Source organism: Lonchura striata, chromosome 1 (assembly GCF_050655825.1).
Source record: "Lonchura striata isolate lonStrDom1 chromosome 1, ASM5065582v1, whole genome shotgun sequence".
Classification (NCBI taxonomy): domain Eukaryota; kingdom Metazoa; phylum Chordata; class Aves; order Passeriformes; family Estrildidae; genus Lonchura; species Lonchura striata.
In genome coordinates, this window is record NC_140703.1 from 24760318 (window position 1) to 24777228 (window position 16911).

Consider the following 16911-nt stretch of genomic DNA (forward strand, 5'->3'; position numbering starts at 1 on the left):
ACTGGTAAGGGCACATCTCAAACACTGTGTCCCGTTCAGGGCTCCTCAGTTCAGGAAGGCCACTGAGGTGCTGGCCAGGTCCAAGGAAGAACAATGAAGCTAGTAAAGGGTCTGGAGCACAAGTCTTATGAGGAGCAGCTGAGGGAGCTGGGGTTGTTCAGCCTGAAGAAAAGGAGGCTCAGGGGTAACCTTATCACTCTTTACAACTACCTAACAGGAGGTTGTAGCCAGGTGGGGATTACTGTCTTCCAGGCAACCAGTGACATGATAAGAGGACATAGCGTTAAGCTGTGCCAGGGAAGGTTTAGGTTAACATTAGGAAGAATTTCCTCACAGGAAGGGTGATTAGACATGGATTGGACCACCCAGGGAGGTGGTGGAGTCACTGTCCCTAGAGGCGTTTAAAGAAAGTTTGGACGTGCTAGACAGTGCCCTGTGGTCTAGCTGACAGTGTGATGATAAACGACAGACCGGACGAGATGATTTAAGAAGTGCTTTCCCTAATCGTTTCCGTGGTCAGACACACGTTCATACCCGGCGCGGCTGCCGCGCCGCTCCACCCCGCCCCGCCCCGCCCGCTCCGCCCCGCCCCGCCCGCTCCGCCCCGCCCCGCCCCGCCCCGCCCGCTCCGCCCCGCCGGCACTGCGGCGCCGGTACCGGTCATGGCGGGGGCAGTGCGTCTATTCCGCAGCGCTGCCTGTGGCCCGCCCGCCCTCGCCTTTGCCCGGGCGCTGGGCTCCGGGCCGGCGGGCCAGGGGAAGCGGCGGACCGCGCTGGCGGCCGCGGGGGCGCTGGGCGGGCTGGCGCTGGCGCTGGGGCTGTGGCGGCGGCAAGCCGCATTGTCGGCGGCTCGGGATGACGAGGAGGAGAAGGAGCTGCGGCAGCGGTTCATGGCGCCGCCGGTGAGCGGGCTGCGGGAGCTGCGGCGGCGGCGGCGGGAGCTGCGGAGCCGCATGGAGCTGCTCATCATGGAGACGCAGGCGGAGGTGTGTCGCGCCCTGGCCGACCTGGACCCGGGCGCCTCCTTCGCCGTTGACAGCTGGGAAAGGAAGGAAGGTAGGTACCGGGCAGCCGCCGGGGAGATCGCGGACACCGGCAGCCCGGGTTCGGTCACCCCTCGGTAACCCTGACCTGGAGCCTGGCGTTGGCAGGCGGAGGCGGCATCAGCTGCGTGCTGCAGGATGGCGAGGTTTTCGAGAAGGCGGGCGTGAACGTGTCCGTCGTGTCCGGGCTCCTGTCCGAGGAGGCAGCGCGGCAGATGCGGAGCCGGGGGAAATTTCTGAAGGCCAAGGACGGTAAGGCGTCTATCGCGCAGTTGGGATAGGGAGCCGGGACGTGTTCACCTGAGTATTCCCATTCAGGTACTCTGAAAACAACCTGGCCTTTGAGTAGAACATGAGGAAAGCCAGACTGATAGTTAAAAGGTTTGCACTTGTATCATAATGATTTCTAATCAGTAAGCCTGACAGGTGGACGGACATTCATGTCCCTCAAAAGCCAGGTACGGGAGTGCTTGTCTCTGTCTTGCTGCTTTGAGGAATGTATTGTAGGCACATGTGGCTTCTCAATAATGACAGTGTAGCGAAACAGTGCAGGAAGTATGTACCAAAGAGGTGGAGGGAGAAATCCAACATTTGAAGGTCAAAAAGGACTCAACACACCTTTGTGTAACAAAGGGTAATTGTGAGGACTGGGGGTGGTAGAAAGTCTTAGCAGTACCTTATGTTTTAAGTGGTATTCATCTAGTGGGTTCTCCAAAGTACTGTCACATTTTAGAACAATTGCCAAAGAAATAGCTGACTTAGGTACACAGAAGTGTATGGATGAGAAATAACTTGTCCACCAATTAATAATTATGGTGACCCAACATGAGACAATTTTCTGTTGTGGCTTGGAGCCTAAGGGAAAATAGTGATATTCCTTAAATGATAACAAATGAAGTTTATTGAAAAAGTGAAGGGCTTTCTCTGTGCATCTTTTTATCTAGGGAAGCTGCCTTTTTGCGCCATGGGTGTGAGCTCTGTTATCCATCCAAAGAATCCTCATGTTCCAACCATGCACTTCAACTACAGATACTTTGAAATTGAAGAAGCAGATGGTAAGGATTATAGTGCAGTGAGAACTGTATGAAATGTCTTACTCTGCCCCAAGGAAGTGTGAATGCATGGCTGGGGTAAGAGATCAAGAACCAGTGTGAGTTTGCTCCCAGCTATGTCAAGAGTCACCAGCCCATTTTGTGAAACCGTTATCCTATAGTCAGGGTCAGTGGTCCAAAATGGTTTTCACTATGTTGAAGTTTGTTTCATCTTTTTCTGAAGTCACTGATTGTTGTGCTACCTTGTAGTCAAATATTTCACTATTGAAGTTTAGGGAGGGATACCACTGAAAAATGATTTTGTTTTGTATTGTAAAAGTAGTTGTTACTTCCTGGTGAATAATTAGCAACAAGTTGCTGTTCAGAAGTTTAAAAGAAAAATGTTGTTGCTTGCCTCTGCTATAGGAACTAAACAGTGGTGGTTTGGTGGTGGGACTGACCTCACTCCAACTTACCTGAATGAAGAGGACGCCGTTCATTTTCACAAGACTCTGAAAGAAGCCTGTGACAAACACGATGTGAAGCTGTATCCCAAGTACAAGAAATGGTATGTGGAGGAAGGTGTGCTTGGGGGGAGCAGAAAGCAGTACTGGATTTTGGCAGTTAGGTGTATATTAGGAACTGTAGGTTCTGCTGCCTTTTGAAAAGTATCAGAAAACTCTAATGAAAATCAGAAGTATACTGGGACAAAACGTTATCTTAAGGAAATATCTTATTTACATAATCCTGGATTTTTCAAATCAGAAGGCTGACAGCTAGGATCCTAAATCTGTAGCCCAAAGAAAAAACAAGCTGAGTCATCAAGGTTTTGTTGCACTAGACAACTTAAAATTCCTTTTATCCTCTGGTGTTAAACTAGGATAAGACTTCTGCCCCATGGACATGCACAGATTCTGTTTACAGTGAACTCATGGTAAATGTGTATGATTCAGTGTGAGCTCTTGGGCCATCACAGCAGTTTTGAAAAATCCCACTTTTGTTTTTCTGCCTTCAGTCTGGCCTTCATAGCCAGGTAATTTCCAGGTAAGCGAAGGATATTGTCCTTAATGTAGAAGCTTTATAATTTGATGAAGCTGTAATTTTTTCTCTGGTAACACATTCACTGGGAGTTCAACAGCACATTTTCTAAGATGCAAACTTTAAATGTTCTTGAGCTGAGAGATACAAGTGATGCGATCTTCCACTACTAAGTGGGAATTTGCTGTTTTGTGTCTGATAATCCTATCTGCCATGAGCTGTGTATGCAGGAAGGTGGGGATACCCTTTTGTAAGCTACTAGGTCTTGTCTGAGGACAAGAGATAAAATGGGTGTTATAGTTTGGGTGGCAACCGCTAAGTAGAGAGACATATCATAGAGCCTTGAGATTACAGTCTTGCTGTCTGAGGATTTTTTGCATGGTAGTTTACCTTAATGGTCTGGTTCTTTGCTTCTTTAAATAGGTTATCAATGCCAGCTGCAGGGGGTAGGAGACGTTTTCCCAATTTGCTAAAGATAAATGTTATTACACTTGCTGTGACCTGCATGTCACAGGAATCGGCTCTTTCCACCGGCTTCTTCCTCTTGTCCAGACACAGATGTTTATCTCTGGAGGAATTTTCCTGGGTTCTGGTTTTTGTCAAGGGGTCCTGGTAGAGTTTCTTCTTGCTGAGCTGCCACTTTTACACGGAGGCACCAGTTTGTGGGTTCTCTGCTTGTTTTTTTTACCTCTCTCGAGGTTAGGATTGAAGGTATTTGAGATGGTAGTTTGTGTTTAGACTTAGGTGTTTATTGTTTTTATTTATGTTACAGTCTCACTGCAGTGAGTTTTGTTGCCTTTCATTAGTAAGGCACAAAATCAACAACTGTCTTTTGTTACAAGGTCTTTTAAGACTAAACCATCTAGTTAAGAAATGACAGATTATTTTCTCTTTTAACTCAATAACTGATCTTTTCGAGTTTGCAATGTGGATTGTTCTAAGTACAAAATACTATTTAAACATATGAAGAAGAATTAAGAAGAAGGTGAAGAAGAACAACTGACTTCTGCCCTAAAACCTTTATCTTGCTTCATATTTATTTCGGTATTCTAAAACCCTATACTCTCTAAGTTTTCTACCCTGTGATATTACACACTTCTAACCAGCTACACACCTGTAATCCCAGTGCTATTAATCAATTTTGGAAGTCTTCTCCACAGCCTGAGGTCAACTGCAGTGCTCTCTTGTGAGTCTGTGCCTTTCAGCACAGAAAGTTTAAAATTCTCAGCATCCAGGGTTCCAACAACTTACCATATTGTCTACCTGATCTAGGTTTAAGATTTTTGTCAGGCTTATTTTTTTATGTTTCTGAAGTGGTGTTTTTCCCTAACTTTTCCTGTTACCATAAAATAGAAAACATTGATCATCTCGGTTAATAAAAAAGAGGGTAGGTTATCTGTTACATCTCCATGTTTCTCTTATTATGGCCATGCCATATATAATGCTTGAGAATAATTGTGGATATATGGAAAACTAGTCCAGGAAGGCCAGGTTTTCTTGATGTCAATGGGTTCTACTTCCTACTTCCCTTTGCTTTCTCCTCCATGTGAAGACTTGCATGCCCAAGCAAGGAATAATAAGAAAGATAGGGTTAAGTCATTTAAGTTACAGTAATTTCATAACTCAACACTCCCCGTAAATACAAAAGAGATTAATTGCTTTTATGTTAAGTTGCCCTTACTCATTTATAAACTTAAACATGACTCACTAAAAGCCACTGCTATAATGACTCAATCTTTCAAGTTTTAACTATTAAAAAGCCTTTCTCCAAGGAGGGGTACTGTGACAGTTGCTTTCTTATCTGGTCTTGGGGCCTTAGATTACTTTTGTTTTGATGAAGAAAACTTTTACTTGAATGGCAAACAGAATAAATTCTCATCCAAATTTGCGTTCATATGAAAGTTTTCCAAATAATTTGAGAACTATATATAATGCAGAGAACAGAATCTATCAAGAGCCATTTAGTTTTGAAAGTTTTAAAATCAGATGTCCCTGTTCCGAGTTGGTAGAGGATATGGATTGGATCAACCCACATGGACGCATCTGCCATGGTGTTCAGCAACTTTGTGGTTGTAGCTTTACAGAGACCATTTAATCAGAGCTTTTACTGCAAGTGACACAGGAGTGCTTTCCAGGTGATGCTGCACCGTCCTGGCTCTGGGCAGTCAGGGAAAGAGTGGGACTCGCAGCCCTGCAGAAACTGACTTGTGGGCAGTGTTTCACTGGTTCTGTCCTGCAGTGTGCAGCTCTTTGGAGTACTGTTCATGTCTTTGAATACTCTGGACCATATTAGTAATCATCTGTTGCTTCTTCTAGGTGTGACGACTACTTCTACATCAAGCACCGTGGTGAGCGCAGAGGGATTGGAGGCATATTCTTTGATGATATGGACTCTCCCTCCAAGGAGGAAGTATTCCAATTTGTCAAGAGTTGTGCCAAAGCTGTTGTGCCTTGTTACATTCCCATTGTGAAAAAGCACTGCCATGACTCCTTCACACCAGAGGAAAAGTTATGGCAACAGCTTCGGAGAGGACGGTAAGTACTGGAGGAACAAAAGTATACACAGGAGGTGGATTGGGCTGCCAAGAAAAAAATGTGAGTTACTTCTTTATGGTTACAGGTTGTGTGGGCCAAAAAAGCTCACCAAGAATTTCAGCATTTTTGTGCATAGAACTTATTCTGAAATCCAATGCTAGATTGCTAAAGAGGGTGCAAAGAAGGCATTTTCCACTCTCCCAAGTTCCAACACAAGCAAACCAAACAAAGTGCCACGATTTTTTTCTATCTCCTTCAAAAAGCAAGAGAAGCGTCTGCTGTGTAACAGGCAAAGGGGTGTGAGTGTGCTTCGTGTCCTGAATTCTGCCCTCTCCTGCAGCCCAGAGGTATTGGATATAGGGCTGCCCTATCACATGAGGACCTAAGGGCGAGGGAGTGGTGGCTTCCTATTAAGTAATGCAGGAAAACCCCAGAAAGTCAGGAAGTAATTGTACTTGAGTACTGTCAGCTCCTTACATACATATGAATTCCATCTGATCTTGGCATTGAAATTCCTTAAAGGAATTGAGGATTCCTGTAAAAGAATACAGAGGGTTGTATTTTTTTTTTTTCTGGCATGGTCCAAGGTTACTGTAAAAGACTTGGGAGGATGCTTGTTAATGTCACCAACTGTTAATGCTGCAAAAGCTTAAGTACGTTGGTCAATACACTTCTTCATGTCCCGTGATAGTTTGAGTGTATGGAGAAATGAAATTATACGTGCTTTTTGCTTAACTAGAGTCTTCAGTTTCTGCCTCTTCTGCAGAGAAATGTGAGACTGGCATGGAAAGAGTGTAAGCATTCAAGTTCAGATCATTGACCTGCAGCTGTTGGTCACTTAGGGAAGCGTCCTTAATTTGGTTGGACTGTTCTTGGGAATATTGGGCTTTCAAGATCCAGTCTGCGGATGGGATTTAGTAAACCTGCAAAGTTTAAAAGGGGGAGTAGCTTTTCTAAGTTGCAGCCAGGACCAGCTCCTGAGGCCTATCTATTTCTCTAAGTCTGTCTGCAGTTTGTGGGGCTATGTAAAGCTTTCCATTTCTGCAGATAGATAAGAGCTTTTCCCTTCCTATATCTTTAAGTGCAAACAGCCTGTACTGGCTCTTGAGATAATACCTGATGAATTGTCACAGCTCTGTTCCTATGCTTACAAGTCCCAGCCAGCACTCTGAAGCTATCCGACTCCCGCTGCTTTTCAGATCTTCCCAGGAACCAGGAAATACTGTTCTGACCTTGCTGCTTACGTGTCCTTCAGCACAGAGGACTGCACAGTAGAATTTTTTCTCTGATTATTTTCAGTACCTTTAAGGCCCCTCTTTAAGTCTGACACCCCACAAGGAACAGAAGAATCAAGGTAAATATAAGTGTCGAGCTTGCCAGCAGGGCTGAGGCCTGGGAGGAGTACAGTACAGCACACGAGCCTGCAGACTGTTCTCCTTTGAACAGTTGGTCTGCTCTAGTCTCTTAGCTGAGGTCACTTCTTCCTGTGCTCTGTGAAGTGGCAAGGTCATACCTTGCATTCCTATGCAGAGGATGCTAAAGGACAGTTGACATCAACTCAACAGAAAGACAGACTGGTTTTATTTGATGTCTGCCAGTTGAAGAAAGCACAACCAACTTCTGCTAATAAACTAGGTTTTTTTTCTGTTGTATCTCTTAATTCCTGTAGGTATGTAGAGTTCAACTTGGTTTATGACAGAGGTACAAAATTTGGCCTCCTGACACCAGGCTCAAGAATAGAAAGCATTCTTATGTCTCTGCCACTGACTGCAAGGTAAGAGTGTGGTTATGTGGGGGTCACAGCAGGCACTGTTCTTAGTAAAATACTTCATAGGATTAAATCAAAGGTCTCTCCTGGTCTCCAATCTCTTAACAGTGATGAGTTCATGCCTGATACAACAACTGGACAAGTACAGTTCTCTATTCTGCAAATGCAGATGCTTCTCCCTTGTACTCACCTAGTTGCCAGTAGTGTGTGGCATAGAGATTTTCTGACAAATAAAAATTGGTTTTGTGCTTAGTTCCTCTTGATAGATTTATTATTCCTGCTCCATGGGTTTTTGTTTAGTAGCCCTTAGAAACCATGAGAGCTTCTTGTTGCCGTGCTGCCAAACGTGTGGCAAGAAGCTCCACAGTTTAACTAACTGTGTGTTGTATGAGAAAGTACCTCTTTGTTTTCTGCTTGAACCTGATGACTTCATCTGACTTTTCATTGAGTAACTTCATTTTCTTCCTGTTCATTTTTCCATAACAGTTTTAATTTTACTTCTGGGGATTTTTAACTGTTTGTTTTCCAGGCTGACAGTTTATTTTTCTGATCATTTTAATCTTTAATACAGTTGATGTTTCATACTTTTGCTACTTTTTCTAGGCTTAAGTTTTCTGTGCCCTTTCTGAATTGGGAATAAGGGACAGACAGTGTAAGCTACGTATCTGGATACAAGATGCAGGTGTGCTCCTGACTCATAGTGGCATAGAGATATTTTAATTCAGTATTATTTCCATAATCATAATACTCTGCTGGTTTTGACTGCTCTTCAGCATTGAGGTGGCTTTTTCATACAACAGTTACAATGCCAAGGGCTTTTCTGGGCAATAAAATTTAACTCAATCTGTATGCAACTTTTTTCTGTGTCCATCACATCAAGCAACAGTGAATTTCACCTGCCATTCTAATGCTCAGTTGCTTGGCTAAATACTGTTTTAACTGTCCTTTTAGGTTTTAACCCATCTTGCTTACACTTGACACACCAGCAAATATGGTCATTTACTATTTATTCCCACTTTCAGGTTTCTTTTGGGTATCCTATCATGAATTCCATAATGTTCACTAGTGGCCTCCCTCTGCTAAAAAAACTGCCTGCTGCCTTGTAACTGTGAAGGCAGTGCTTTTCTCACCATGTATCTTCATCCCACTGACAACACCTGATATGTCCCTCTCCTGGTAGTGTAGCATGTCCTATGTTTTGATTTAATTTCTGTGATTGTCTGTGTTTGCTCTTTTTCATCAATGTAACTAGCGCACTTCACAGCATGAATGGATCATTCCTTGGGGGGAAAATGGAAAGAGGATGTACCTATCTCGCTGTGACTGCTGACACTTTCCTTTCTCTGTTGTGCCTCTTTTGATTAAAAGAAAGGGATCTTTCACCACTTTTGTTTTTAAAACCAAGACTCAACAAACATTCATAGAGTTTCTGGTCCAGATTCTGAAAATAGTTTGTGTCATTGTCAGAATTCTGTGTGTTCCTTTTTTTGTTCATCTTCCTTGTGATACTAGTGTGTCACAAGAGACTGTTACAAGATTTTTGCATATAAACCTGCATGCCTTGTGGGGAATGGGGTACTGCTCCTTCCTTTTTCCTTGTCCTTCCAACTTTTTCAAAAGTTGGCAAAAAGATGAACCTAACATTATTTCTCCCATCTACCCTGGTGGCAATATTATTTGTTTTTACTGAATTTGTGATTTGTAACCATATCTATCATCTCAGACAAGAGTATGAACACTGTATGTAGCTTTACATCCTTATAAAAGGGGACTTCAGTCCAAACCCAGCCTGCTGCAGAAGTGGCTGCCAGCTGGGCTGTTTGAGTGAGTTTCCCCTCTTCTTGCAGGTGGGAGTACATGCACAACCCACCAGAGAGCTCAAAAGAAGCAGAAATCCTGGAGGTTCTGCGAAATCCCAAAGACTGGGTGCACTGACATGGATCATGAAGAAGATGGATTGCTTCCACTGAGCCATTCTGAGAGAACAGGAATGCCTGCAAAGCAGCCCATTAAAGCTGCTGTTGCATGGTGTTTGTGTGTCTATTTATACTCTTACCTCGTGCCTTAATTATGCTGTAGACTTGTTAGAACTTACAAATGTCTGAATTCGTTCTTTTAGATTGATGGGCTAATGTCATCCCCTGTTGCTGTTGCCTTGTGAAGGACTGGTGAAGGCCTCACAGGGCTACTCTGCATGCTTTAGATGACTGCAAAATGGTAAACTACCGTGGTGTCTTCAGGGAAATGAAAACATTATCTGTACCTAAATAGCACTGGTTACCCTTATAAAATGTTGATATGCTTAAAAACATTTTTTTAAAGAATAAAGGGAATATTTGGTATTATATTAAACCTTAAACTGTGCTTTCAGAAAGCTATGGAAAAGTAGTACTGCATCACATGTATTTTAATGATGTCTTGTTGATTGTAGAGGGAGGGGAATGGTTTAAGATGTGCTGCAGCAGCAGCATAACTTGACTGATGGGTATGTGGGAGAACGTGGGTTGAGATCTCAGTGTTACTGCATAAGAACGGAAGGATGGCTGTCCGTTTGGCAAAATCAGCACTGAGCATCTGTGCTGCAATCACACAGCGGAAGAAGGCTGCTCGGGCCAGCTCCCTTGCCAAGGAGGCCAACGGTGGATAAGGATGCTGCTGGGTGTTGCCCTAAGGCGTCCACCTTTGCCTTCACGCTCCTCCCAGTTCTGGACTGATTGTGACTGATTGTGACTGGTTGTCTTGTCTCCGAGCTAGAACTCCGTTGAGGATTCAGTAGGGGGAAGAAAAAAAAGAAGTACGGGGCGGGTTGCATTTCCCCCCGTTCGAGGGAAAAGTTAATTATTCCATCTCCCCGTCGGGGAATCGAACCCCGGTCTCCCGCGTGACAGGCGGGGATACTAACCACTATACTAACGAGGAGCCGTGTGGTGCTGCTGTCTCGTTCCACCTCCACGTTCTACCACCCCAGTTGCAGTGGGCATCTAGCATGCGGTGACGCTTGGCCGGGCCCCGGGCCGGGGCACGGTGGGGAGAGGCACCGGCCCGGCTCGCACTCGCTGTCCCCCCATGACTGCCCAAGTCCAGCTTCCTCGTGGAGAATATCGCGTTCCTTTCCGTGTTACCCCTCCGCCCCAAATCCAAAATAAAGCGACTCTCTGTTAAGTCAGCAATCTCTTCATGTCCATGGGGAAAAACAAAAAACAAAATTGGCCCGTACGGGGATCGAACCCGCGACCTTGGCGTTATTAGCACCACGCTCTAACCAACTGAGCTAACCGGCCACTGCCTCGAGCGCTTTCTGAGGACCGGAACTCGAGGCATTCCCAGGGACGCGCCGTGGGTGCAACCGGCGACCGCAACTGCTGCCGAACGCTGCTCAGCAGCATTACCGTGATGGCCCCTCCTAGACACCGCCTCGGCGAATTGTTTCATGGAGCCGTGGTACAGCAGCAAGGGCATTAACTAGGGTGACGAGCATTCCTAAAAAATTAGACTTTCATACCTTTCGTTTTTCTCTGCCTGCTCCCTCCTCCGGTGCGCGGGGGGCAGTTACCGGCGGCGCGGCGCGGCTCGGCTGCACCCCGCACACGGACGCGCACCTTCCGGCGGGGCAGCAGCACCACCACAACGAACCGCCGCACTTCGCAGGAACCATTCCCGGCCCTTCCCTCTCTCCCTCGTTTTGGCCACGCCGCGGACGGCGATGCGATGGAAAGAGTGATGGGTCAATTCCCCCAGGGATGGATCATTTGGATCACTTGTGAAATCAAGGCATTAATTAGAAAAATGCAGAAAATATTTCAGAATTAAATACCTCTGAGTCAGTGAAAAAGCTGTAGAGGAAAAGGACATAATGAAATTCTCAGCCCTTCCCTTCACAAACCGTCAGTATGAGTACTAAATTGAGCTCTTCTCCTTTGTTGGTTCATTTGCCATTAACATGACCTATCATTAAATACATCAATAAAAAACATACTAGGATGCCAAATATAAGGTAATAGCTGCATAGAGGAGCATATATAAAGGTATTGTGACAATACAAGAGCTTCCTCAAACCCTGGGCAACATTTAACAGAGATGGTCCCACACGCTGCAGAAAAAGATGCCACAGCTGCCACTAAAGCAATGAGCAATACATGGTGTGAGGAGATGGTCACAAGATCATATGTAAGAAAATATGGAGTGAGTAAGGAAGGAAAAGGACAGCCAATTGAAAAAAGGGCAGAAAACTCCAGATGTACAAGAAGAAGAAAGAAGCAGAAAGGCCCACAATAAGGGAGCTTTTTAGAATAGACTTCTAAGTTGAAAAGGCATAATTTACCACGGACATGCTGGGTGGGACTTAAAAAAAAGTGGGCAGTCCACAAAAAAAAATTATTTGATTAGCTGCAGGAACTGGAAGAATCTGCAAAAAGTCACATACCTAAAAAAACAACCCTGACGTGGTCTAAATTCAATAGGTGCTGTTTTTCTTTCCTTAAGCAGCAGCATTCAATCACTAATACTGTGGTGTGGAAAATGACGGGAGACAAGTACATTCTATAATGATCAACAAGTCTCAGTTTATTCCAATCACACATGTACAATTATACTCGTTATAATGAAGCTCATACATATTGCAAAAGTTAAGCTCCTCATTGGTGTATCCTAAAAGGCCAACCCTGCCTTTGGGGACTTTCTATGCTTGCTTTGTTTCCCCTTGGGGACTTTCCATGTCCGATTATGCTCATCTTTTTGCTAACCGTTCTGCTGCTGGGAACTAGCTTACCCAAGGACATGATATTGTTGCTACATATCCGCCATTGCTACACTAACTGCAATTTTCAGCTATTGCTTCACTAACCACAGGTAGTCATGGCCTCTCTCCTGCACCCACTCATCCACAAAACTCTCCACACTGTGAGATTCCAAGACTGTAGGTTTTCCTCCATCAGAGACCACAGTCTTCAGGAAGCAGATAAAAAAATTTTAGGGAACAGGACTGAAGCAATAGAATCACTCCAGAGGCAAGATGAAGAGTCCTGCTGTAAGCAGAACATGGACTTTAAACTCTGTCTCATGCTTTCTCAAAAACACTTTCTCAAAAACACTTCTAATGGATTTTGTTAGAATTTCAAGCTCAAGAAGCATCATGACAAAGACAACAGTCAGAGAAGAGAGAGGCTGTATGGTCACTTTGTGTTTCTGCTGCTGTGAGTAGACCTCATCTCACTGTTAAATAATTTCAGAGCCACTGGGACTAGACCTTTTCCAGATCAAACTGCTCAGTAAAGAAAGAACAACTGTAAATTTGTGTGCCAGGAGCCAGAAGATGCAATGCAACTGCAATGAAACCTGGCGTCTTTCTGCAGGAGAAGGGATTGCAGCCCTAACTCATTACCAACCCTGATCCTTTTTTATTAGGTTATCCCTAATTTATTGATCACTCAGTCCTTTAAAATACCATTTTCTAAGAAAACTATGAAATAACTATTTCACTATTTAAAAAATGCAAGAAGCGCATTTTGTTTTGCTGCAGTATATAGCTATTGAATCATTAGAGTTCAAAATACATTTCCAAATACATTTCCCAGTCTTTCAGGATAAGAAGGATGCCTAGGGAGAGGTTTACATTATTTTTTCTTTCTGGAGTAAGAAATAAGTAATTGTCTTTTCAGCTGTTGCATCAGGAGTGTACAGGTGAAGATAGTGAATCTTTGATGACAAATGTTTGTCTAAATGCAATACTTAGAACTACATGTTTGAAATGCCTGTTTCCTTTTCCCTTCCCCAATGAGTCAGATATAATAAATTTAATACTTTCAACATCTTTCCCAGGAAAAACAACTATCCCAAGATAACCACATAAGAAGAACTAGTCCAGGAATGAGGAAGTAAAGAATGACATTTACTTTCCCCCTCTTAATTATGATACATTGCAGGTAAGTGATCATGTTCATAAAACTAATTTTTGAACTTCAGTTTAGCCAAGAACTCTTCTACCATATAATGTTTTTAATTAGCTTTCTAATTAATTGTTTTTAATCAATCATAAGCAGTGTACTACTCATAAACAGTGTGATTTTCCATTTTAACCAGCAAACAGCAAAGGTTTTTTTACAGACTGCTACTGTTAGAATAGATTGGGAAAATCACTGTTCTGGTTTGAAAGCAAAACCAGTGAGAGACTCCAAGTCAGAAATACAATTTATTGGGAAAAGGGAAAAAGACAAAAATACATGCAATGATACAAAAGGAAGACCACTGACAAAGTCAGAATACAACCTGACAACCCTTTGGTCAGCGTGCTGGTAGCGGTCCAAATTGGAGTGGGTGCAGTCCTCTTAGTGGCAGATGTGGTTGCTGTGTCTTCTCAGAAACCTGTGGATAGGCTGCCTCTCTGTCTAGAAATCCCCAGATTTATCCAGGTGGGAATGCCTAGCTCCTCCCCCTGGGCGGAGCAGCTCACAATGGCTGATGTTATTCTGACTCGCAAGGTGTGTCCTTAATCACCTGTTAAACAGAACTGGCTCCTGGAGAGTGTTATCTCTGAGCCATGTAGTAAGACAGTGATGGCCCTATGAACAGGAGATAAGGAAAACTGCCCAGAGGCAGCTCCTACTCAGATGGTAATAGGAAACATCTTGGTGCTTCAATCTTGGACAATCACTGAAACTTTTTGAGTTTTGCTGAACTAACCCTGATGAGATACAGTGAACAGTGCCTGGGGGAGACAGGTATTGCTACACCTGGAATACAGAATTTATAGCCTTCTAGGACATGTTGCAGGAACCAGAAGTTAAAAAAGAAACTAACAATTCAGCATTTGTGGAAATGCCTTATCAGGGAAAAAGACAGTAAGAAGACTGAAAATGTGCATAATGAGAAATCAAAAACCAAAAGGATACAGAATACTGATTGTGAAAAATTCCAATCACTTGGTTTTTAAAAATTTTAAAAGTTTAGTAATAATAAAATGGCTATAAAAATAGTACTACAATTAGAGTAATAAAATTTAGAGTTAGGACAATTACAATACAATAAAAAACAAAGAATTACAGATATCCAGATGCTCTCGGACACTAGGTCACGAAAAGCATAGCTTGTGAACAAAGGAATAACCTTAAAACAATACATTTGTTGCGTAGTCATATATCCTTCATGGTTATGCATACATTCTATTTAAAACAAGAAACTCTGTCTGTTGTATGTCAACTATTTCCATTAATCCCCATGGCATCTTTGAGTCTGAGCAAGGCCTGAAGAAATTAGCTTCTTCTAATAAAAAAAGCCATAAATTCCTCTCCTCTGGAAGATTTAGGTGTTCCTCGACGTGAGTATCTCATTCCTAAAAAAAACCCAAACTCTTCTCCACATACATAGTCTATTTTAACTACAAAAGCACAACTAATCAATATAACATAATACATATAGTAACTATCTGCGTAGAGCCATATAATATGCATTTTTCACACTCATTAATGAAACATTAATTTCTTTGTTTGATAAAAGTGTATAAATAAGTGAAAAGTTTTGAAAGTGGTCCTGCATCTAGGCAGAGCTATATCCATGCATGCTGGCACTGTGAACAAAGCAATGCCCACTAATACATAGTGTTTGATTTATCCCGAAGCTTTCAGCAACAGGTGAAGCAAAACGATGCATGTACATGGCAGAAACTGTTCACAAACGTGCCTTAAAAATGCCAGCTTCTGGTGACAGCTTTCTGCAGGTTCCTGACCCCCCCTAAACTGTGTAACGCCACAAGAAATCGTATTTTTAAATTGTTATCTGCCTCCCGCCCCCCGCTTTTTGTTATCGAAACCAATTACACAGTGCCAACCTTACCGCCTTTTTAGCAAGGAAAACCCAATTACCCCTGGGAGACCATGTGAAAGTTGCAAATGTAAACCACGCCTCTCACGATGGCAGACAACTGGTTGACGGATTTGTGGGCCAGGGGGTGGGTTTCCCTGTCAGCCGTACCCTTTAAATCCACTCCATGAGGCAGGAAGTATCGTAAACCTTGTGTTCAAGCTCAGAGCAAGGCAAACGCAGGATGTCACAGGTAGTTACGAAAGCCTTGGTGGGGTATCCCTTTGTGACCGCCCGGGCACAGCAGCATGGAAGCTCCCTGAGGGCACCCGGGCCGCGACCATGTCCCCTCAGGTCTGAGATGCGGTCCTCATTGTGAGAAACTGCATTGACTTGTTTGTTCATCAAAAGTATGAAATTAAGATAAAAGAGTGGGGGGGTCAGGGCATGGAATTTGCAGGCTTGGGCAAGGCTGGAAACCGCAAACAAAGATTGTGAAAGATCTTGCAGGAGTGGCTAGAACTGATAACTGCAGCGGAAGGAGATCCATCACCCCCACTTGTCAAACCAACTGCTGCTGGAACTGATAACCACAGTGGAAGGAAACCCATCACCCCCACTGGTGCTGGATAAAAAGGGACTGAAGTGAAGTAAAGGTTGTCAGCTTTTGGCAGAGCCATGCTCCCAGCTGCACCCAGCACTGTTTGCTTGCTATCGCTTGCTGTAATTAATAAAATTATTAATTGATCTTAAAAGGCTGAATCAAATTATTCGCCTCAATTTATAACAAATTTGGTGCCATGACTCAGATCGGAACACCCGGAGAGGAGGTCTCCTGAGGAGGTGCCCCACTGCCTTTGCTTTAACAGTGGCCTTACGGGGACACTCCTCCCCAGACTCCGACCGACAAACCTAAAATCCGATAGCAAGCAAGGAACTGCCGGCTACCCCCTTAATCTTTGTGCACGAAGCCCCGGGCGAAGACACCGGATGGTGTAAGTATTTTCCCAAAGGCCTGGAGTCCGGAGGAGGCCTGTTCTGGGAGAACGGGACTGCCTGGTCTGGGGTGGGGATCTTGGAGTGTGACGAGTGTGGTGTATGAGAGGGGGGTGGGCAGCTCGGACTCCCCAAGCAAGTGCGGACCTCATAGTAGTGCGGTTCCCATATCCGGCGACGGACTGGGCTACAAATTGAGGGAAGCAAGTGTGTGTGTGAGAGAAGGCACTCCAGAAGATGGGTCAGAGGAAAAGCAAGCCTGCTGAACCCATGGGTGGGGGAATCCCTGTAAAACTTCCCCATATTTCAGAGGATAGTCCATTAGGCTTAATGATTAAATATTGGAATGCCTTTCCTTCTAGGAAGGGAAAAGATAAAGTAAAAAATGGCTCATTACTGCATAGAAGTTTGGGGGGGGAAACAAATAAGAGGAGATGCAATCCATGTTAGGGATTTTGTTTTCTGCAGAAGAAAGGAGAATTATTAGAGAAACGGGCATGAGAATCTGGGATGATGAACATCAACAGGGAGCATTAGCAGATATTAAATGGCCCCTATAGAATCCCCAGTGGAATAATCAAGACCCGTTACACCGTACCCATATGGGTGATTTGCGAAATACAATAATACAGGGAATAAGGAAGGCTGTCCCTCATGGACAGAATGTACAAAAGGCATTCAAGGAACAACAAAAGAAGGATGAAGA

The 16911-nt window shown here is 44.0% G+C and overlaps 2 protein-coding genes and 2 non-coding genes across 5 annotated transcripts in view; 1 reads left to right on the forward strand and 3 right to left on the reverse strand.

Moving 5' to 3' along the window:
* Positions 1 to 16911, reverse strand: part of ST3GAL6 (ST3 beta-galactoside alpha-2,3-sialyltransferase 6) — a 100990-nt gene that overhangs the window by 77203 nt on the left and 6876 nt on the right. The gene's annotated exons all lie outside the window — the stretch shown is intronic.
* Positions 641 to 9803, forward strand: CPOX (coproporphyrinogen oxidase). Of its 2 annotated transcripts, XM_021548857.2 has the most exons (7): positions 644 to 1056; positions 1152 to 1295; positions 1988 to 2098; positions 2501 to 2642; positions 5429 to 5647; positions 7317 to 7421; positions 9263 to 9803. In XM_021548857.2, exons 1-7 carry the CDS (start codon positions 663 to 665, stop codon positions 9348 to 9350), a joined length of 1203 nt encoding a protein of 400 aa, XP_021404532.1. In that variant the 5' UTR covers positions 644 to 662; the 3' UTR covers positions 9351 to 9803. The 2 variants fall into 2 exon arrangements, with proteins under 2 accessions (XP_077637342.1, XP_021404532.1); XM_077781216.2 differs by lacking the exon at positions 1152 to 1295 and having other exon boundaries at positions 641 to 1056.
* TRNAD-GUC (transfer RNA aspartic acid (anticodon GUC)) lies at positions 10263 to 10334 on the reverse strand. The gene has a single exon. It is a non-coding gene; the product is annotated as a tRNA-Asp (tRNA).
* On the reverse strand, positions 10623 to 10696 carry TRNAI-AAU (transfer RNA isoleucine (anticodon AAU)). Its single transcript has one exon. It is a non-coding gene; the product is annotated as a tRNA-Ile (tRNA).